Source organism: Centruroides sculpturatus, unplaced genomic scaffold (assembly GCF_000671375.1).
Source record: "Centruroides sculpturatus isolate CEXI.00-Female unplaced genomic scaffold, Cexi_2.0 scaffold186, whole genome shotgun sequence".
Classification (NCBI taxonomy): Eukaryota; Metazoa; Arthropoda; class Arachnida; order Scorpiones; family Buthidae; genus Centruroides; species Centruroides sculpturatus.
In genome coordinates, this window is record NW_019384354.1 from 113,857 (window position 1) to 138,625 (window position 24,769).

The window sequence follows — 24,769 nt, forward strand, 5'->3', positions numbered from 1 at the left end:
TCTTATAAAACTAAAATATGAGTATATAAGGTAATTTAAAAAAAAAAAAAAGCATTAAATATTAAAACCGAAAAATAAGAATTATGATGATTATTTTTTTTATTAATAAATTATAAATTTTACATTAAATTTACAGATATTCTTCTAATTGTTTATATCCATTTTAATTAAAGAAAAAAGTTTGATAATTTTTATTTATTAATACAAAAACTTTTTTATTATCAGGAAATCAAAAAAGTCATTTGACTTTTAAAAACGATAAATTCTAGTAATCTGAAAATTTTCAATTTTTATACCAATATTCATTGAATAAATAGAATTTAATTCAAAATATCAAATGCTTAAAACATAACTGCATTAAAGTTGCAAATAAAAATATCAAATTTAAAAAATTAAATGTTTTCTGGTAAAATTTTCTGTTTAAAAAGAACATGCATCTCATTTAACACAAAATCAACTTTAATAATTCAGTTTATTCACCCTAAATTGCTTTTCTGGATTTCAAAACTATCATCCTAGTGCTTTCAGATTCCTAAAGTATCTTCAGGGACATCAACAGCCAAAATCAATAAACAAAATGCACATTCATTAAAAACTAAACAAATCATTTAAATTATTAAATCTTTCAATAAACTCTAGCAAAACAAAAGTTATGATTTTTAGTCTGGTTAGAAACTCTAATAATTTTTTCCTTAATAGCCAGTGTCTAGAAATTGTTAATGTTTGCAATCTCAGTGTCATATTTGATAACACACTTTCTTTTAACCTACATATAGAAAATCTAATTAAAAAGATATGAAATGCTTTGGCAAAATTTTGAAAACATTTCAAATAAAAACACACTCAGGCTATTTTTTCACTAATTTCCAATCTATATGCATTACCTATATGGTCCTCTCCTCCTGCATTAAATAAACTTAATGTAGAGCTAAACAAAATATTTTACCCTCAACAAACTCTTGCATCTGCCAGCTACTAACTCTCCTGATGTTGAATGAATCTGTCTTGGCTTTCCTAACTTATTCCAACATATAAAATCACTTTGATCGTATTTATACGTACAAATATTTTAACGGCCTTCTTCCTACTCATTATACCTTTATCAACAAGGCATAGTAACCAAAACAAAACAGAAATTAAAAAAGTGTGTCAGTGTGTGTGTGTTTGTATTCAGGAATTTCTAAAAACATGTATTCAACATAGTGGCCTTCCGTAGTGTAATGTATATGTTTCTATTCAATTGTAATGTGCCAGGCTTTTGTGTAGTGTGTGGAAATGAGAAGAATGAGTGAACACAAAGCAGACATACGTCATAACAGAGCCACCACGTCACTGTCGGTGTATGCTTCTGACCCGGATATTACGGTTGACTTCGCAGGGGCAACGTTAATAGTTAAAACGACACAGATGGACCACCTCAAATGGCTAGAGGCGGTGGAGATATTTAAGACACACACTTCATCGGAGTGCATTAATACACGGGAGGAGATGGCTCTTTCGTACACTTGGTAGGACGTTTTGCATAATGATTCGTAAAGATTGATTTAACACCAGATGATGTGGGGGGAACACATGACATGGAAGGCTAGAATACTACATTGTATGAATAATGAGAGAAATTACATAATGATTAGAAGATTGAATGGGACTCTGAACAACCGGGAACACAACGTGTACAACGCATGCGCAATGGACACTGAGCATTCGAAATATCATCATTTGTTTTTTGAAAAATTTCATAGCGGTGTTCCAGAATATAAAAAATCCAGTTTGAAAACCTGAGGAAGAACACGGAAGGTGTTCCGAAAACGTTTGTACGTTAATATTTTACGATTTCGCATCGGTTACAGGCTTAAGTAAGTCGTAAAATTAGAAGTATTTATTACTTTATAGAAATTTGAAATAACACAAAATTTTAAAGAATAGCACCAACAAAATCCTAAGTTTATTATATTTCTCTCTTTTTCTGTACATGCTTTACTAAAAATTTTGTTAGTACAAAATGAAGTGTTTATTTTCAAAACATCTCTTGTTCACATTTCAACATTTTTAACAAATGAAAAAGTTTTAGTGTGTCATAAATCTACTGAATGCAGAAATATTTCATATCCTAATTATTGAGACTGACAAGAGTTTATTTTCATAATCATTTCATTGTCTTATGCAACATTACAGAATAATTGAAGAAATTTAGTTTGACAAAGGCCAATTTCAAACTAAAGATGGGAACAAAGGATATTCTGAAAGCATATTTTGTAAAACAAAGAGATAGTTTAAAAAACCTATAAAAGCAAGATAGCAGTCATCATAAGTTTTCACTTATGTCTGCCATCTTGTCATTTTGATTGTAAATACATATTTAAAAGTAAAGTAATTTTTTACAGTTTATATGAAATTTTGAAACAAAAGTAAAACAGAAATAAAAGGAGAAACGATCAATGAATCAATATCTCAATTTTAAAAATTTGGCAAAAGATGCTTTGAAAATAAGCACTTCAAATGATAGCAATTCAAACAGCAGTGCTGTAATTTCATGTAGATAATCCACAGGCTATCTGTTTAAAAAATGCTGAAATTTGAAATCAGATACAAGCTATAGAATGAGATAGGTTATATGCCAGTTTTTAATTGCAATTACAAACTCGTCAAACAGTTTTTCCTTCATCTAAAGTCATGATTGTATTCACCACCTCAAGTTAAATCTAGAGTAAAATTTAAATCATGAGTTCAGTTAAAATCACTATTTACCATGCATTATTTCTAGACTTAACTCATAAATCTAAATTGTGGTTCAACTCACCACAATAAGTGAATTTATTCTTAAATTACAGATTAACACATGCATTATTTGTAGTCTTTGTAAAATGACATATACATATTTAATTTTTACAATGATATTAATCTCTCATAAGTTAAAAATAGTCATGTTGCTATGGGTGATTAATAAGTAATCAATTTACATAAACAATTACATCATCACAGGATTTCCAATTTTAAAAAATTCTATCCTTTTTGATCTTTATTTGCTTTAGTTATTTAAGTTTTTGAACAAAATAATAATTGCTTACTATTTTAATAAGTTATTATAATTCCCTGATAACTGTTATATACTGTCTCTACATTCAACTGTAAATTTATTAGTGTGTTTTTTTTCTTTTCTAATACATTTTTATATTTTACATATAATTCTAATAATAGTTTTGCCTTAAAGTCAGTGTGGTGTCTTTTATTATTAAAATCCATTTTCTACTAAACTGGGTCTAGTGATGTTATTTCTTGGTAACTGGTATCCTATCTCTAAATATTTGTTAACATTTATTTTTTTATTTTCTAATACATTTTTATATTTTGCAAATAATTCTAATAATAGTTTTGCCTTAAAGTCAGTGTGGTGTCTTTTATTATTAAAATCCATTTTCTACTAAACTTTAANTTTTAATACCTTACCGCAGAGATTTTACATCTAATTATAATAATTAAAATAAATACCACCTTTATCTATCCAGCAATAAATATTTAATACAGTAGAGCATCGATTATCTGACTAAATTGGGAACTGGGGTTGGTCGGATAACTGAAAAAGGGGATAACCGAAAAATATGAAAAAATACATTATTAGTATAGTATATTAGTATATCTCATGTAATTAGTATATTAGTATATTGCTATTAACCTACTTGCGTTGAATTTTCATTGATGTTAAGCCTAACAAAACTTTTTTTAAAATAATGATCATCGCTATTCTATCGTTAAAAATTAGAAAATTAAGCCTCGTTTAAATACTGGCTCCCTTTCATGGTCGAGTCATGTTGCCAGCTAAACTATTAAAATACAGCTAAATAGTAAAAATACTATTAAAGTAGCCAAGACATAGCCAAATATTGTAGCGCTACATCACTAGTGGACATTTGAATTTGCCGACTAGAGGTGACGGTTAATCGGGGGTCGGATAATCGATGCTCTACTGTAATATAAAAACGTTTTCAACAGTCTTCATCAGTTAATTGGACATTAAAAAGAAAGAACATTAAAATAGAATGCATGGAATAAATATGAAAAATCAAAAACAGGAATTCCCCATGCGTAAATACAATAATAAAATGCACATGAGGATTATCTATAAATAATATAATAAGCATAACATAAAAACAAACAAAAATAAGGCCGCAAAAAAAAAAAATAATACAGGATGACTACACAGTATTAACGCATATTACTGTAAAAAGATTTCCATGCAGTTGACAATGTGTCTGCATCCCTATGATTAATGCAACCTGTTCTCATATGTGCCTTATATATCTCTAGCCTCTTGAGATGCCTCACTGCATGTTTGTTGATCGCAGTTCTGATGATGGAAGCTTGATCCCAAAATACATTAACATCTTGTTGCTTGGCGAATAATGCTAGAACAGTACTATCCAGGCTCCTATTAACGAAGTATCTGTGCTTTTTGATCCTTTGTTCTAATTGTCACATAGTTGCCCCCACATAGACCAGGTCAAAATCAAAGCAGTGGTCTTTTAAAGGTATGGAATAAACTCCCATCAAAGAATTCCAATTCTCCCTCTTCTTACCATTTCTTAATAATCTGTAAATTGTTGGATTACACCGATAAACGATTTGAAGATTATTAATGCCAGCAACTTCCCTAAGCATTTTGTTTAAGAATGGAAAATAATTGAGCACTATTCTTCTTCTATGGTTCATTATGGGAGAATGTTGACACTGATTCTGGAAAGATAAGTTTTTCTATCATGCTTCTCTGGTATCCTTGCTGTACCACTGTCTTGAAAATGTAGTCTAACTCCTTGTAGGTATCAAAAATGCTCGTGCAATGAGTGTAGGCACGCTTAATCCAAGAGTGGAATGATGCATATTTAATATGTCTGGGATCTACTGATTGATTCGGGATAATGATAGGTTGTAAACAGGGCTGGCGGTAAATGTTTGTCCAGATTCTCCTTTCTTGCAGGTGATGGTAAGATCAAGGAAATTAACACTATTGTTACTCCATGGTCCAAATGTAACATCAATCCATAAGGGTTATCATTGACCACATTTAGGAAATGTTGAGTGTTGTGTTCATTTTTCCATTTTCATTCTATGAAAAAATGAACACAACACTCAACATTTCCTAAGTACAGACATATTGTCAAAACACATTTAACTAAAATCAATACTTTCAGATATACATTAGTTTATTCTGGTAACTTTAACTTTAGTTGCATACCATGATCACAAATACAATCACAATGCACACAAATCATAATCCTATCTAGAACTAAGACTACAAACACAAGTAAATAATTAAACAACAACTAGACAAGATAACATTATATACTAAAAACATAACACAACACCCAAACTTAATGAAAGAAGTTAGGAAATTATTCAGGAAAATTAACACACAACACAAACAACATGATATGCAAATACAAGAATACATTGACACATTCAAACAAAAACTTGCAGCCAAGTTACAAAAACTTAAATGATACAAGATTTGTATGCTACAAAAATAACAAAAATTACTCTAAAATGCTGGCTATAGGCTATAGCCTATGCAAGATTATATTCATAAAATTCATTATGTGCAAACTATTCACAAGAGCAATTAATACACAAAAAAAAATCTGATTACTGGTAAGAACTAACTATAGTACAGTATAAGAGAAAAATGCAGTAAAGTATACCAGTAATAATGCAGTCATATATAGATGATAACAGATGATAAGCATTTGTGAAAAAATTGCAAAAATGACCAACAAAACGACATACAATTAACTGTAGCATATAGCACAGTGAGATTTATATAAATAATGTTATTCCTTTCCTATTGTTTTTATTCTGGAGTTGTACCTAATACCTTGGCTATAGGTTGCACCTTATCCATGAAAAAGTCAACATTCCATTACTAACTTTTGCTAGAAACAAAGTGAGAAAGGTTTTGTCTTAGTCGTTGTAAATAGTTCTAGCTCCAAATGCATAGAAGTGTATACATGACTTTATTGCAAAAAATGAACTTTACATTTTTGTGTGCATATGTTTGTGTGTTATTTAACATATATTATGTAAATTAATATAAAAATAACTTAAAATTAAAGTAAAATCTGTTTATTTTTGGTTGCATGTTCCTCTTTTCCTTTTTACTCTGTGTTAAAATGACCTTGTTTAATGCTGTTTCTTTAGCACTTTGTCGTCTAGAAACGTATCCCCTGCATTAAGTGGGGTCTTACTGTAAATATCTCCATAGAATGTCAGTGTGGTCACTTTTAGCTTCATTTCTCCCCATAGATCATACTGGATCTCAGGTCCCCTGTAGAGGGGATCTCTGATCCCCTGGACCACAAGCTCCTGGTAGGGACACATGGGTGCCCCTACCAAGAGCTTGTGCTCCAGCCTTCATTGCTCTATAGATCAGTAAAATTACTGAACTCTCTCACCATGACTAGGTGGCGATCAAAGGAGAGTTGTTGTTGTTGTTATTATTATTATCAAAATAAATTCTTAAAAAAATTAAATAGAAAATAATTTTAATGTCTTAATTTTAAGCTTAGTTCATAAAGCAAATTACTGGTGAAAAGCAGAAAGAGTGATGGCCTTTTTAGCAAATTTTTCTGTTTTGCAATCACATTTTAATATATTGAAATAGTCTACTAGAAAAAAAGTATTGTCCCCTAGTCAAAATGACATATTTCTAAAAGGTAAGAAAGAAAAATTTAAACACTGCAGCTAAGAATATACTTTCTATTTATATTCTTATAATTATTATAATTCTAAAATTTTCTTTTCAGTAAATGAATAGATGAAGGAATCATAAACAATTTACCATTTTGCTGTGGATCAAATATGTTTGCTCATTCTGCTGTTATTTTGTAAAATAGCAGCAAGATTCAAATTCACTATGCAAAAATGCAATCTTTTTTTGCATTCTGCTTTTGCTTTCAAAAGCAAATGTCTATCTGAACTAAGCTCTGAATTATCCATAGCAAATAACAATTACGTGATCAACTTGAATCCAATTGTGGGATATTATGGACCTTAAAATTATTTTCTATTTAATTTTTTTCTGAGTTTATATTAATATTTTATTTTATTATTATTACTGTAATGTTGGTGGAGTGTTTCCTACAAAGCATATGCACTAATACTAACTTGTAAGCCAGAAAAATTAAGAAATAACTACAGAAAAAAAAATGTTTTGTTTATATGCTGTTCATGTATGTATCTGTGTTGAAGAATTTCCTATATGACATGTTTAGTATGGCAGCTTTCTGTAATGTGATGTATGTGGTATTGTAAAGCCCTAATGTTTCCAGACTTTGTGTAATATATGTGGTATGATGTATGTGCAAAAACGTACTACAAGAACAAGTATCTTATCCATTCTTTGCAGGCACTTTATTTTGTGGACGAGTTCTGAGTATTTATTAATTTTTCCAGTGTATGTATTTTTGTATGTTGTGAGTATTTGGTAGAGCTCTATCTATGATGCATGTGATTTTGTTTTGTTTGTCAATGAATGTGGCTCAATCATAATATATTTTGTGTGTTATTTTCTATGACCATCTGAGGTGTGTATCTATAGCATGAGTGTGGTAGTTTGAGTTTGTGTGCAAGCTTTAGATTGTTTGCTATTTGGTTATGTTAATGTAAGTAGTCAGTTTATGTTGAAAAAAATAATAATAATTATTATTATAATATATATCGTATTATATATAATATATGTAGTATTATATATTATAATAATATATATAATATATAATAATAATAATAATTATTATTATTATATAAATAAAATAAATGAAGCAATAAAAACATTGCCATTTGGTTGACATTTCTTTAACATATGAAGTTTAGAGGTTCTTCTCAGTATTCCATTTTTTCATTTCATTTGTTTTATAATTACATTTACAATGAAGCATGATAGAAAAACATTGCAGTTTGGAATGGACCATCTCAAACATATATAAGTGTAATGCTTTCAACAGCTGCTTCAGAGGCACAGGATATATGGTAGCCTAGTAGGACAGATAATGCAAAGACCATTTCCATTCTGGTAATTTTCTGGCAACAGATGCCACAGATTATGGGAAAATTCAACGCAATGCATGAAATTACAGTACTTCAAAAAATGTTTATTTGAATTTATCTTAAAATATATATATATATATATATTTTAATTTCACCTTTTAAGACAAATCAAATAAGCTAATACAGAAGTCAATATAGCTCTAAATTCAATAACATTAAAATTTTAAATTTTGATTGAAGCACCGAATTTCAGTTGTTTATTAGAGTTCTATTTTAATAAATGACTTTGCATTAGATATGATATTGTCATTAAAATGCTATTTTTAATTAATGATAATGTCTTCACATGTTTGATAATGTTGCTATAAATAAGAATGAAGAGATATCCATAAATAATAATCTAAGTAAATTATAACTAGGATCTCTACATATAAGAAAAAAAATTGACAATCCCTTATTCTTTCAATAAATTGTTCAATTATGTCAATGATATACAGTATTCCTCTTATATCTGCAGGGGATAGGTTCCAAAACCTCACAGATGCTTCAAAGTGTGAATAATACTGACTCTATTTTTACCTATGTAGTACATACATACCTATGATACAGTTTAATTTAAAAATTATTCAGCCATATTAAGCAAAGTAAGTTATACAAAGCTTTGTATGATATTTATAGATACTGTGAGCATAGATATTGTTTACACTGTGGATGCTACAGCATGACTAACTGTATGAGAAGACTGGGAAAACTATTGAGAAAGGGGCTATTCTTGACAAAGTCCAGTCAGGACATAAAATTTATGAGTTCTAATTTTTGGATTATTTTAAAATATTTTTGTTTAATATTCTCAAACCATGAGTAACTTAAACTACAGTTGATGAAACAAAAAATAAGGAAGTATACTGATTTGGTTGATTGCCTTTTTATGGCACAAGGGCCTCTTGGACTAAGCAGCACCAGGTGGTATGCTGAACTAGTAATAAAAGAAAGTCATGGAATTGGTGTTTATTACAAATTAAATAACTCATTGTTGTTTATTTTTTTAAGTTAAAATTTAATAAACTTTTAAGTAAAGCATCTAAAATTAAAATCAATGATTTTTTCTACACAACTCAATTATAGCAGAATATGCTTGAATAGTTAGAATAAAGTTCAAATTTTAATACAAGAGAGAAAAACCTATTTAAAGAAAAACAAATTATTTTTAGCCAGAGGAAAGATAAATTTTGATAACATTATAGCTTACATTATAAATTATGATCTTTTGCTTTTAATAAGTACAAAAACAAAACATTTTAGTAGAAAGTTAAAGTATATTTTAATTTTTATTTCAAATACACAAAGATGCTTACTGATTAAGTTAATATTTAAAGCTTATTATTCACTAGTCAAAATGACATATTTCTAAAAGGTAAGAAAGAAAAATTTAAACACTGCAGCTAAGAATATACTTTCTATTTATATTCTTATAATTATTATAATTCTAAAATTTTCTTTTCAGTAAATGAATAGATGAAGGAATCATAAACAATTTACCATTTTGCTGTGGATCAAATATGTTTGCTCATTCTGCTGTTATTTTGTAAAATAGCAGCAAGATTCAAATTCACTATGCAAAAATGCAATCTTTTTTTGCATTCTGCTTTTGCTTTCAAAAGCAAATGTCTATCTGAACTAAGCTCTGAATTATCCATAGCAAATAACAATTACGTGATCAACTTGAATCCAATTGTGGGATATTATGGACCTTAAAATTATTTTCTATTTAATTTTTTTCTGAGTTTATATTAATATTTTATTTTATTATTATTACTGTAATGTTGGTGGAGTGTTTCCTACAAAGCATATGCACTAATACTAACTTGTAAGCCAGAAAAATTAAGAAATAACTACAGAAAAAAAAATGTTTTGTTTATATGCTGTTCATGTATGTATCTGTGTTGAAGAATTTCCTATATGACATGTTTAGTATGGCAGCTTTCTGTAATGTGATGTATGTGGTATTGTAAAGCCCTAATGTTTCCAGACTTTGTGTAATATATGTGGTATGATGTATGTGCAAAAACGTACTACAAGAACAAGTATCTTATCCATTCTTTGCAGGCACTTTATTTTGTGGACGAGTTCTGAGTATTTATTAATTTTTCCAGTGTATGTATTTTTGTATGTTGTGAGTATTTGGTAGAGCTCTATCTATGATGCATGTGATTTTGTTTTGTTTGTCAATGAATGTGGCTCAATCATAATATATTTTGTGTGTTATTTTCTATGACCATCTGAGGTGTGTATCTATAGNTATTTTATGTGAGTCATTTGAATTGTTTTTGTGTATGGTTAGAAATAAAGATGAATAGCAATAGGAAAAGCAAAGCTTTTGAATTCAATTTCAAATTGAAATTCCAAAATCACACGGGAGCCCGATATAAGTTTTAATCCATTCCCACGTGAAAACATGATTATTCGGAAATCAGAATTTGGAGAAACTCTTAAGTGTAATCGATGGAGAGTGGATTTGACTTAAAAATTGGCAAAAAAGGTTCCTTATTGTCCAGCTTTACATGAACAAATTATGTCAATTTTACAAGATTTTTCCTTAAAGTTTAAAATGACAGTAATTTTTGCAGGACAATGTGTATATTTGCAGAAATTTGATATTTTATTTGTGATTAAATGAAATAAAATTACAGTTATGTTAATAAATCTAATTTTCTTTATTTTGACTTTTAAAGTCACAATGTCTTGAGATTCAGGACAGAACTGTCTACGAGGTGCTTTGAAATGTATGGAAAAATCCCTGCTCTCGAAGTTAATCAAAGTGAAATGTACACTTGCACTTTGCCAAAGCCTGTGACCTATCCTGACTCTACAATCAACTTGGAAAACTGCACAGTATTGCATTGAGGTTTGCCCAAGAGGTAAGGGCTAAATTAAACAAGAAATTCAGGTGATGCACGCAAACAACAAATTCCAGTGCAACCAATCCCGTTCCACAACTACACAGGGGAGGCTATCTGAATCGCCAAGATATTGCAACAGGGATCCAACTACATTCCTCAAAACATGAGTGTCTCTGAAACAGTCCTGGCAGCCATGGCAGTGCTCGAGAGCTGCCAAGCGGCAACTAGATTCCCACAAATGGAGCTTTTGGTCATCTCAAAGCTTGCCTTGCTGAGACAAACTTCTGTTCGTGCTAAAAGCTGTCTTTGTGACCATTCCATAAGGCATTACTTGTCAACATCCAACATGAGACTCCTAATTTTGGACAAAGATAAGAAATTTGTCTTATGCAGGGAAGAAGACTTTCTATGCAGGACCACTGACTTCCTCAATCAATCGCATGTCATAATCTTATGGAGGACACAACCCCATTCATGTTGTTAAGATAAGGAAAATTGTGACTCTCCCAGGTGTAATTGCCATCCTTTCTGGATGCTTGGACCCCCATCCAATGTTGCTTGCCCCAGACTTTTCTTTGAGGCCAAAACACCAAAGAGGGTTGGCCGTTGAGGCCATTGGTTAACAATAGATCCCATCCCACTTACTTTCTCGAAAAAGCACTTGCTAAGCTGCTTGGTGGGCTTCTTCCCTCCTCCTCCCAAGTCACATCCTTTTCCATTGTGGCTAAGACAACATTATCTACTACCCTAGGTGGTTTGTCCCCCGATAAGTATACATTCTATAAAATGGATGTAGTCACAATATATCCTCTGTACTGCATTTTGAGGTGGTGATGCATGACAACACTTTACTTATCAAGGAGAGCTTCACTGCACAAAAGGTTTTAGAGATTCAGGAAGCCTTACTCTTCATCACAGAGCACAATTACTTCTACTTCAATGGGAAGATATACCTGCAAAAACAGGGTGTACCAATGAGCTCACCACTGTGTGCTATATTAGAGGAACTGATCATGAGACGTCTTGAACACAGGGTCTTTAGATTCCCTCTCACAATAGCTATCAAGCTATTGTGAGAGGCAATAGCTAACCCCTTGATATACTTGAGGTACGTGGATGACATTCTTTCGGCATGGCATGATACAGAAAACTTCTTTCTGATATTAACCCCTACTTTCTCTGCACAGTAAGGTGCATGCACGATATTTCATTATTTTTAAATCTTTTGTTAAAAACAGCTAATTGCCATTCCTATTTCCTGCATTTTAAGACACATGTGCAATGATGTTATGCAAATTTAAATTATAAGTTTTGTATTATGTTCTAAATGGCTAATGTTGTTCTTGTTCTCTGCGCAGTAAGGCGCATACGTGATACTGTTATGCATATTTTAAATCTAATTCTTTATCTTTAAACTTGTAATGTTCTAAGCAGCTAATACTGTTTTTGTTCCAATTTTAAAAACTTGTTTGAAAATCTTTCTGCCTGATGATGGCATTTATAAATACGTTGAATGCACTTGCAGGATATTAAAACATTTTTTAAATGTTCTTTAACACCTTCTTTGTGAAATTTTCTCTTGAATCAGTAAATACAGTATTTATCAGTTCATAAATTTTATTAAATGTTTTTGAACATTTTTTTGATTCACTCTCAGCTAATAATTTTAAAAACTCAATACTATTTCAGTATTTATTTTCATATAGACAAAGAAAAAGAATTCAAAATAATAAGGTTTTACATATATCTTATGAATGAAATACTAATAGTGATATGTTAAAATTATCATAATATATTAAATACAACCAATGTAAATATTTGCAACATAAAAATAATATTCTAACACTAATAAAATTTAATAAACAAAAACTGATAAAAATTATGTATAAACTACAAAAACAATTAAAAAATTAGAAAATAATTCATTAAATTTACAATTTGAAATATTTCCAATTTATCAGAGAGTATATAATAATGTAATAAAAATTGTAACATCCTAATTACTGCTTCATTTCGTATGTATGTATGTTTATATGGTAATTTTTTCTTTCAAAATTTGAACAACAATTATAATACAGAATAAAGTCATAATGCAAATATAAATATACAGCTATATTGAAGCTAAATTAATAAAACACCTTTTAATTAACGATAAAGAAATATAATTTTAAACAAACATTACAAGAATATAAGAGAGTTCATATCTTACTATTTTAAATTTCTTGACACATTTGCTCTCAAGACTGGAATTACACATTACATTAGATATTTAATATAATAATCAATCTTAAAAAATATTATCCAAATCTAATAGATTTATTATTAAACTTTATTGAAAAAATTAAAGAAAATTCGACTTTCTAACACAAAAAATGCTGATAAATTAAAAGTTTTTATGCATTTCACTTTATATTCACAACAAATTGAATACTAGAAGAAAAAATTATAAAGTATCCAGAAGGAAATATATTTTTATAAAACAAATTGTAAAAATACAAAATATTAAAGACTTATCTGAATAAGTATTCATATAAGTCTTTAATATTTTGTATTTATATGATTTTTTTTTTATAAAGAATAGCAAAGTTGAAACCGAAGTTTTAGAGGTGAAAACTTCGGCCGCAACTCATTAATAATAGAAATTATTAAATAACATCATAAAACCTTCCAAAACAAAAAAATAAAAATACTGGCACGAAAATATATTAAAAAAGAAAATAGGTTGTAAAAATTTATTTACTTTTGTGTTGATATTTTTTTGAAGATTTTATGGTGTTATTTAATAGTCTATAACCAGCTTTGTGAAAATTCAGAATACTAGAAATCAAAAATAAATTTAATCTTGTCGCATACAATTTCCTATTTTAATTGTTTGTGAAAGCCGAAAGCCGCAGTCATTCGATACTTGTTATTCTACTTCTTACACTAAAATGTAATTTATCTTGTTCCTTTTTTAAAAGGCAAAGCCATTACAAAACAAAGTTAACACTAAAAATGAACACCAAATTGTATTGTGAAATTGAAAGCAAATAAATAAGCACTTAAACATGCTTATTTTTCGTCGCATAAATGCAAACATATTTTGTTCTAATAATATTTATTCATTTTAAGTTTGATTTTACAATTAAATTTGCAGTTTAAAAGAAAACATCTATTTATCATTCATCGGCTACCTTCGCGTTCCAATGATGCATTTTAGAACTGCGAATAAATTCGAACGAGATTTTTTATATTATTATTATTATGTATGAATTTACTATTTAAACATAATAGAAAAAAAAACTGATCAAACCTTCTTTTCTGGAAGAACTTCCTCTTGGCCCTTGGGATGCCAAGCAACTCGAACGTGCCCTCTCTTCATTCGTTCCCATTCTGGCAATTCTACTTCATCTAAGTCCTCCTCGTCGCTGCTGATAAACTCTGAATTTTCAATCACTAATCCAAAATCTATAAGTCCCCTTCTATTGACTCTGAACACGGCATCTTCATCAAAATACTTACAGGTCGACGCCATAACTAGAGCACACAATCCCTATCCTCGTTCTCAACATCTTTCGGGCAGACGACGTAAACTTGACTTTGCTTTCGGAGTCGAGATTAATTCGGTACGTATCCCCCTGTATAGTAAGATGACATTAAATTAAAAATTTATTTTAAAAATTTATTATTACAAAAAAAAGGCCGTACTATATCACTTTTGTGTTTTATTTAATAAAGTTTTGTGGTAAAAGAAATTAAAATGATTTTGAAGTATCGAGATAAAATATGAATAAATACGAATATTGAAAGCATATTGTTTGTTAGATTTAAATTACGTTCGAGTATGTTTTTATTGTTAATCTGTTTGCCGCAAAGTTCTTCTTTCTCTAATCTTTTTCCATTTCTTTCGATTTGTCGCCTGTCTACTCTATTGTCGAGATAGAATATTAATAATCGTTCGCCATCCAAAATAACCGTAATCTTAAAGATAGCTTTAATCTTGATTATGAGACTGAGGCGATGAGAAAGTTACAGGAACTTTTCGACAGAATAATAAAAGATATACTGTATAAAGAAATCCTTTTGTATTTTATAGTATTTTATCCACTGTGATAAAATGATGGAAATTTTGCAGAAATGGGCAGCCACTGAAAATGAACTCGTATCTGTAATGCGCATGTTTGCAAAGTATAAATCAGCAAAGAAAGAAAATTGTCTGGCAGAGAAAAGGAAGCTATTATTGCACGTTGATTTTCTTTTTGAAACTGTGTCCTGTTTTATATTTGTGGCGTAGTAAACACTAGTATTGTGTTTTATTATATTAACAATATATATATATTTTATTTTAGTTGACTGAAGAGGAGCAAAGCCCGAAACGAGTACAAAACAATGTACCGTATCGACTCAACTAATAAAGGAATTTGATGAAAAATTTGCCATGTGTCTTTAGAATAAAACACAATACTAGTGTTTACTACGCCACAAATTATTGCACGTATTACGTGGAAAATTGATTATTTATGACAAAAGAAAAGTAGTTTCTGATCGTCCTCTGAGTAGTAAACGCCTTTGAGTGAACTCCAAGTTCATATTTACACAAGTTTCGGAATATTGTCTTCTCTCAAAAGGAAGCTTTATGTAATCTAATGATTGTGACAAGGGTCAAAATCATTAAATTACATAAGCCTACTTTCCGATTTTTCGGAATTTCTCCAATTTTGAATACTTTGTTCCGATTGTAAAATTTCCCCCACAACGTCCTAATTTATTTATTTCTACCCAAAAATATTCCAATCTGTATTAAAAACAGTCAGGTAAGAATTGTAGACTGTAGGTGTCTGCAAGTGTTGTACTTGCATACGCCATCTACCCTCACAAACATAAGCCTGTTGCGCACCCCATCAGTGTTTTTTTGTTTTTTTTTTTTAAATTCTTTTCGCCCTATGGGCACTAAGGGGACCTCTTTTAGAAAGCCTATTATAGGTTCAGCCTGGTCCACACGGCCTGGCCCACAATGGGGTGACCGGATGGTGAGAAACGGAACTCGACATATCCGGACGAATCAACCTTCCCGAAAAATTCTTGGGGATTTTTCGATCCGTCCGGTTTCGATTCCGGATCCCCCAGAACCTTAGGCTGCCACCTTAAATTAACCGCTTGGTCATCCGGCCTCACTGTCCCGATCATCCAACTATATAAGGGGCCGTCCATAAATTACGTAAGGTATTTTGGGGTGGGTGGGTGTCAAGGATTTCTTACGATTTCTTACTCAGGGGTAGGGAGTGATAGATCTCGTCTTACGCAATATTCTTAGTTTTATTTTTTGATCTCGTTGAGTGGTGGAATTTTGAATTTAGCTTCAATTTGACAGTTTCTATTAAGAACGCTTGTTGTACAGTACCAATGCCATCTTGTGTGACGTGATAGAATAATAACGCTAGCAGATTCACGCTCTACACATTTTTTATTATGGGAGAAAGGCCGTGTGGTGGTTTTTCTCTCTTCTCTTTTGTTTTGTTTTGTATGACGTTTCTGTTTACACCTGTACTAGTTAGTCGATCTGTCAAAATTTTTTGCGTCCTTTCGTGAAAATTAAAATTAATATAAAAGTGAATATTATGACGTTGATTAATGATAATACTAATGAAAAGATTGTTAATAAGTAAAAAATAAAGTTCTTAAAATAAATTGTTCATTCGAATTCATTAAATTTTTATATTTTTATATTTGTTCACATAAAGTCTTTTATAAATAATAGTACATATTAATTAACTAATTAATAATTATATATTTTGGACCTAAGATTTTTAGGGTTTCATAAAAATCTTTGTTGTTAAAATCTTTCTAAAAAGTCATACCTAAATACGAGTATTACGTAAGTTAGGGAAGGGGGGATCAAAGAAAATATTACGGTTTCTTACACATGGGTGGGTGGGGTCTAGAATGGCCGAAATTGCCCTTACGTAATTTATGAACGGCCCCTAAGGGACCGAACAAAATTTAAAGCCGAGCTTCTCAAGAATAATAGTTTAGCTCAGACATTTCTGTCTCCGACTAAAATTCCGATACTATTTTTATATTTTCGAATTATTATTTATTTTTTAAATTATAAATTATTTTAAAAATCCATTATTGATTTTGTTCATTCTTCTTTTAGAAGATACGCTTCTGACGTAATTCAAATAAAAAACACGAAACATTACAATTACGATTTTTATTTTTGCAACTTCCAATTTAGCAATTTGTAGTAATTTTGTAATTTTAATACTTTTATCGCGACTTAAAACATAAACACAATTGATTTAGTTGAAAATATGTGAAATATTGCGAAAAAAAAAATTAAGTTAGTGACAGAAGATTCTTACTTTCAGCACATCTGGCAACGCTATTGTCACGAGAGGTTTGGGGGCAGTGATGGCGGACTTGTTTGATGCGAAATGCTAGACTGTTGTTTATAATATTAAAAATCCAATTTATTTGTGAATTTGTATAATAGCGTAGTTAATCATGAACTTGGGTTTATCAAACCCGTACGGAAATGGATTGTTATACGCTGGCTTTAACCAGGATCAAGGTAAAGAGTTAAATGGTAGTTTTCACTAGATTAAAAAAAAAAAAACAAAACGACATCATGTTATTAATTTTAATTTAAGACATTCCAGAAGCCGATAGCATTTGTAAGCTTTTGAAGTCGGTTAAAAATTTTAAAATATTGACGGAAATTGAAAATGTACAATTGTTTTCCTTCGTTCAAATTACTATTTTGATGGCAGTTGTATTTCGTGCGAAATTTAATTTTATCGTTTGATACGACACCAAAATGTACAATTTATCGATTTTTTTCATTATTTTTCCTGTTGTTAATTTAAAAAAAAAAAAAACATACGTTTCTATTGGCGTTTGACTTTTAGCTAAGTCTTTAAAATCAATACTGTATTTTAAAGTTTTCATTATATGTATGAAAGGAGGATGAAAATGAATATTTAATCTTCTTTGAAATGTTTAAAGTAATTGATTTAAGCTTTAAACTTTTCTTTTATGTTGTTTTCTGAGGTTGAAAATAATTAATATATTTAGAAATTTGGTAATGTTGGGTTGTATTAATGAGGAAACAAAAAATATTCATTTTATATTTTTCTGAATAATAATATAATGAGTAGATGTTCACCTAGGTAGCCCTAATGGTGGTATCGTGTTTAATAATTTAGCCCACTTGACTGTTCGTGGAGTACTTGATGCTATGTAGTTTTAGGGGGTGGGGCAAGCCCCCACTTGGGTGCTGAGGTGTTAGTAATAGCTAGCACTGAGGCATATGTCTATGTGTGAAGCATGTAGAATAGTGGTAGATTGATACATGTTAAAAACTGACTTTCGGAGACGAATGTCACGCTAAGGGTTGACAATTGTGGGGGTGGTGTGATTTATGTAAAAAATACAAAATAAAACATTGATTTCACTAAAAAAAGTAGTGAAAATGACTGGCACCCATTAACGGAGGTTCTGCCATTGGGGCTACCTAGGTGAATATTTACATCATAAGGATATTTGTAAAGTTATGAATGAATTTAATTGATCTACAACAGTTGTAAATGATTGGGCTTAAGGTATTGGGTTTCAATGGTCGTGTATATTTATGAATTTAATTGAGCCTATAAATCTTATAATTTTTCTGGAAGGTGAAAATTTATCAAAGATGATATCAGTTATATTGTTAATTGGTTTTATACTTATAATATTATCACACAGAAAGTTAATTAAATTTGCAATAGTGAATAAGAAGGTGAAATATGTGACAATCTTTTAAAAGTTGTCTACAGACTTTCATTTTTTCTGCTTACATTGTATTCTCCATAAACAGTTTGCAGATAAGAATTATTAGAAACAAACTTGTATAAGAGCATTGTATGTAAATGCAAAATAGTTTTTCCCCCTTCCAAATAAATTTTTTAAAAAATTTATACTGTAGAAATAAATATATCTTAAGTTTGCATTGTTTAATTTAGTTTTAAGGCCAATCTTAAATAAAGCAAAATTTAAATTAATCCTAAGCTTGTAATCATCATGATATTATTGGTGTAGAATTCAATATATAAGCAATTACTATAACCAGCATTAATTCTCTTATAAACGAATGTTTTCTACCGTCTTTAACGGTCATCATCATGTTTCTATGCTTTGGAATGTTTGTAAAAGAATGCATCTTCCAAAAATTCAAAAATTGCACATCTTGAAGATATGTGCATGCTCAATGTAGCTCTTTAAAAAATGAGTCTTTGAACGGGCTTCCTATTTTAAAAATTCAATGTTTATATAAATTATAAAGATAAACTTGATGACAGTCTATTTTACATCAAAATACACCCTCCAGGCAGCTGCCAGCAAGTCCATTTCTTTAAAATTGATGGCTGTTCCCCTCTTGAATGCTTTAAATATCTCCATCTGTTTGAGATATTTTAGGCTGGCCTGGTCCTCACACTGTTGTTGTAATTGTGCATTATCAAAGTCCACCCTGATGTCATTATCAATGGCATAAGAAGCCAATGCTGTAGTGGAAAGACCTTTTTGAATGGAGTATTTATGTTCCTTGTTTTAAGACAACATGCGGTAGCACCAATATCCAATATATTTGCCAGGACGGTTCACCCTATGATTGTAAATAGGGATAGAATATACACCTGGGATATTATTTTGATCCAATCAGTCGTTATCGTTTCTTAAATATTTTTTATATATTTCTTAAATAAATATTGAGCAGCTTATTGCATATAGGATTAAGCATTTATTTGAGTAAATTTTTGAAAATTGGCCATTATGTAAAACAATTGTAAAAGATATAAAAGATATGCTTTTCAGACAGACTTAGTTTTAAGTCAGTTTTTATTTCAAGAATACTGCATTTATCTGCTGACACTAAAATATTTATTATTATTTGACTCACATGTAACTTGTCAATCAATCATCTTTATTGTATTAGTTGTGACTTAAGTTTTAACAGTTTATTTACCACCTATTGAGTTCAGTCTTGTTTTGTCATATGAAAACCGGGAGTTTGAAAAGGGACATTTTCAAATGAAACGTCAACACCACACCACGATATATATAAAAAAAAGTTACATCCAAAAAACCAATAACTGTGCATTTTCTCAAATTTTTGTACAGTGGGTGATCGGTTAATGAACATAATCCGTTCCAAGACTTTGTTCATTAACCGATTATCGATTTACCATAGGTTTCTATGGGAATTTGATTAATTCATTCTGGAGACCCCCAAAAAATAAAAAATATATACTTTCTTACTATGTTTATTTATACGTAATGATAAGAATACATATACAGGCATACCTCGACTTATGTCGGTTTCGAGTTACGTCGTTCCCGATTATACGTCGCTTGTTAAAAAAGTATATGGAAAAATAAAAACTCGACTTACGTCGGTTTCGAGTTACGTCGTTCCCGATTATACGTCGCTTGTTAAAAAAGTATATGGAAAAATAAAAATCAAGTTTAAGTCATTTTATTCGACTTTACGTCTGTCCGCCACAAATATTGAAGTCGTAATATCACTAGATAAACGTTTAAAGCACATAAAATCATATTAAAATATATACAAGTATGTACTGTATTTACAGTACACGCATTCGTAAATTTAGATTACTTTTTTTGTACTATATTAAAAACTAAAATTTATTTGTTTGTAAGCTTAAAATAGATTTTTATTAACCATATATTATTTAAAATGCTTTCCTAGTGATAAGTAGATTCGGAGACAGGTAAATTCGACTTACGTCGTTTTTCGACTTACATCGTTTTCCTGGAACCAATTAACGACGTAAGGCGAGGTATACCTGTATACACGGTCTTGCATTTTTATTAGTCATGTTTTTTCTGTTTGTGGGGGTTAAAGAATCTGTCCAATGTTGATTGCTTTTCTGTCTTCTTCATGATTTTTCAGAAGTAATTAACAGCATTGTAATTGTAGAGATCTCTAGGCTTATTAATCTCAACCTGGTTTGGATGCCATTTTAAGACTGTTGTTCTGACATCCTCCCACTTCTTCAAAAGATCTTTAATAGCAGATATTGGCATAAATCCACATTTTCAGAAGAAAATGTAAAAGAATTGTTTTTGTCAGAAATATAAAAGGCTGGAATTACAAGGGAGAGTTTCAAAGTTAGGTGGAATACCATCCGATCAGTATATACTGGGTAGAATGTCGATGTCGACGTCTCCCGCACTGAAAAGTTTCGAATTGTTGCCTGAAGACAAAGGAAGACCAATCGGTATTCATTATTTTACATCATTTCTTCTTGTGTTTGTTCAGTGAAGTGTTTGTTGTCCAATCATAAAAATCTTTTGCAAAAGTGTTTGTTATCCAATTTGTTCGTTAACCGATCGTCCACTGTATTTGAGAAAATGCATTGTTATTGGTTTTGTTTTGGATGTAAGTTTTTTTTTATTTTATTTTCAAATGAATTTATTTGATTAATATGTTTAAGATGCATCACTTAGATATTGACTCAGAGACACCTTATTTCCCCTAGTGACGGAAACGTTGCAAAAGTTTCAGACAATTTCATTGGTCCACTAATAGGTATAAAAAGAGAAGGATCATCTTCAATCAATGCTTAGGTTGAGTATCAACAACTCTTTAGTCTATTGCTTAAGCTATGACATCCCTAGCTGAGTCTTAATTCCCACATATTTTGGTGCCCTCATTAAGTGCTGAATTGTTAAGCCATGGAATTTTCCACATTCATCTCCAAAGATAATGTAAAGTTCTCGCAACACTTCAATCTCCAAGGATATATTATGTATCAGGTAACAAATTAATATTCTTATGTAAACTCTCTCACTCGTCAAATCATATTGAGTTGTTATAAAAACCTCTCCAAACAGATTGTATAGTTATTCATTTATTATTGTTATTTTTACTTATTATTAATCTTGTATAGGTATTGTTTAGCTTTAAATAAATTAAGTTTTAATTAATCTAAGTTCCTAATTTCATCTTCCCCAAGTAAGTACTCATGAAATCTGTTGAGTATATCTCCTACTTTCAGACCACTCAGATAGTCAGAAACAAATGCAAAATTCATTGTGAGTTAGAATGTGATCTAACTATTCTAACTGGTATCATGACCCTGACATTTACAAAGACTTCGACAGTCTTTCAAAAATATTTACAAACTTCCATCCTACGTAAAGAGGTGATTGCTACCACCAGTTGTATCAATCACCAAATGTCGATTCACTAGTGGATCCACATTTGGTACATTAGGAGTTTGAGTCTTTTCCCATCTCCACCATCACCTCATTGATCACTTCTTACATACACAAAATTATGTGTGCATAACATCAGGTTATTTTATTTAAAATGAAATTTTTTTAAAATCAAAAATGTATCTGTAATTTTCCATATTTGGTACAAACTATTTTAACTTAGAAATAGCAGCACATTGTGCAGGTTTCTAAAGGCAATTATTATGCCACTTTTAAATGCAAATCAAGACTTGATGTTAATTATTTTTGTTATGCAAATGAAAATTATTAATTTAAATAAATATTGTTGTAACTTGTTGCTATTTTAAGGAACAACGATACTGTTTTATTTAATTTGCAAAAAATAGAGACTAAAATTTAAATTTAGTAGTTTTAGTAAAACTAAAAGAATTAAGTTAAGTGGCAAGTAATATGGTGATAGAATGTTTACAAAATACAACTTTAAATCACATGATTTTTTCTGCAAAAATTTAGTGTGTTGTGAGATAAAAAAGCTTGAAAAACACTGATCTATCCTGTTCATTAGACTACTATTTCTCTTCAAACTAAACTTCGCTATAAATGATTATTTCCAAACTGTAAAAGATTTCATATGTAGTTATAAGAAAGATTGGCAGTAGTCTAAAGCAAATTTATTTTACAATGTTATATTGCTTATTAATATTTCTGTCTCCTCATACATCTAATATTTGTGGAGAGGTACTAAAAAATATTAAAATTATTATACAAAATGAATGCAATTGTTATTTGTTTTATAAGTTTATCCTGAAGAAGGTTGGTTAAATACAGCCATAAACGTTAGAATTAAAGTGATTAATGCAATTTTTAAGGTATTTGTGGAGTGTTTTACTATTAAGCATTGCCTTTCTCAGTAAAAATTATTGTATTAAATATTTTATATAAAATGCATTCATAAGCACACCTTTTTGAAAGGTATAAAAAACCTAAACAAGCATATGAGTTAAGAAAATACTTAAGATTAATATTATTTAAAGAAAAAAACAAAAAACCAAAAACTTCAGAAAAAGTGAAAAATATTTAACGATAAATGTTTTTGATAACTAGCTATCATCATTGGGTTAAATATGTTTGAAAAAAACACGGGTGAATTGAGTGTCATAACTTAAAGGAAGAGTTATCGTCTGATTGATTGTAGATGTTACATGTAATATTTATTGCTAGATTTCAAATAGTGATCACCATGCTAGAGGGAGGGTGTTGCTATCTTTGAAATTTATGGTCTTATTTTTCTTATAAGTCTTGTATATCTGTAGCTTTTCCATATATATGTCTAGCTTTGGAAAAGCTAGAGATATATAGTTTAATGTGAACTGAACGAAATTGGGGATAAGTACTATTAGAAAGATCTTCTAGTATACCAGCCATTGATTTCAAGATACTGGGTATCAAAACAGGACTTTTTAATGGCAAGAGAAGAAAAATTCCCAACCCTTTGTAGTAATTGAATTACTACAAAGGGTTGGGAATTTTTATTCTCTTGCCGTTTAATGTGAATTTAATTAAATATAAAAATATAAAATTGCAACGTTTAACAATACTTTGTTTCCGTTTGTTCATCCGTCGTTCGCTCCAGTTGACAGTCCACAAATTTACAAACACAGAGGCGACCTTTCTTTAGAGGCTACTGCCTCCGCAATAAAATGCAATTATGGTAAAAATGTGAATTGTTTTGCAACAATTACTATAGTTTTGGTTTTTTTGGCATGTAGACTCTTGACTTTCAACTCTAGTTGATGATAAGGAGCTTTAACTATGTGCATGATCCAAGGAATCATACACATTTTAAAGTTCATTATCATCAACTAAAGAGTTGAAAGTCAAAAGAGTCTATGGCTGCAAGGGAATCTAAGGGCTGCAAAATTGAGTTAGTGTTGCTTGGAAAAAACATCAATTTAATGTTCGTAAGTGTGATGTAGGAATTGCTTGTAGCATTGTCCAGAAATAAAAGAACATTTTTATTTATTTTTTTTGAATTTATACAGCCAGTTCATTATTATTGTGGCTATAATCCAGACATTTGCATTAAATTCTTGCATTGCTGGCAGCTCTTATTTATTTATTTTGTCAAAACACTTGTGTGATTCTGATTTTCTATGATAAATGGTTTCTCAAATTTGTTGTTTATATTACAACATAAAAAAAGTATCCATCTTTGAACATTTTTCCTCCTGAACAGTTTTGTGTCTTAGTACAGAGGACTTGCTTCATAAAATTCTGTAAAATAGTGCTGTCTCACCATGATTCTGCAAATCATGAGAATCATATTCAAAAACTATTTTCTTTAATTTTTCTTTTCAGTTTATCACAATTTCTAGCTTCTCCACATAAGATTTTAAAAGAATTCTAGGTCTGTTTCTGAATTTTTCAGCTATCCTTCCTGTAGAAGCCTTAAAATCTGTCAACTGTTGTTAACAAGCAAGCTTGAAAGCTTTTGTTGTAAAAAGATCCTGACAACAGAATGATTTTTACTCTCATTACTGTGAACCATTCTCATATATTGTTGTTCAGATTTTTTTTTTTTTTTGTATTGCTGGGAGTAGATTTACTTTGACCTG

At 30.1% G+C, this 24,769-nt stretch overlaps 2 protein-coding genes across 3 annotated transcripts in view; one reads left to right on the forward strand and one right to left on the reverse strand.

Moving 5' to 3' along the window:
* LOC111639086 ((E3-independent) E2 ubiquitin-conjugating enzyme UBE2O-like) overlaps window positions 1-14,531 on the reverse strand; it is a 77,392-nt gene extending 62,861 nt beyond the window's left edge. For both annotated transcript variants that reach the window (XM_023384872.1, XM_023384864.1), the window contains exon 1: window positions 14,227-14,531. In XM_023384872.1, coding sequence (XP_023240640.1) covers window positions 14,227-14,448 — 222 coding nt within the window. In that variant the 5' untranslated portion in view covers window positions 14,449-14,531. The remainder of the gene's footprint in view (window positions 1-14,226) is intronic.
* Window positions 14,532-17,295: 2,764 nt separating this feature from the next.
* Window positions 17,296-24,769, forward strand: part of LOC111639105 (WD repeat domain phosphoinositide-interacting protein 3-like) — a 42,187-nt gene continuing 34,713 nt past the window's right edge. The window contains exon 1 of the mRNA XM_023384888.1: window positions 17,296-17,487. Coding sequence (XP_023240656.1) covers window positions 17,421-17,487 — 67 coding nt within the window. The 5' untranslated portion in view covers window positions 17,296-17,420. The remainder of the gene's footprint in view (window positions 17,488-24,769) is intronic.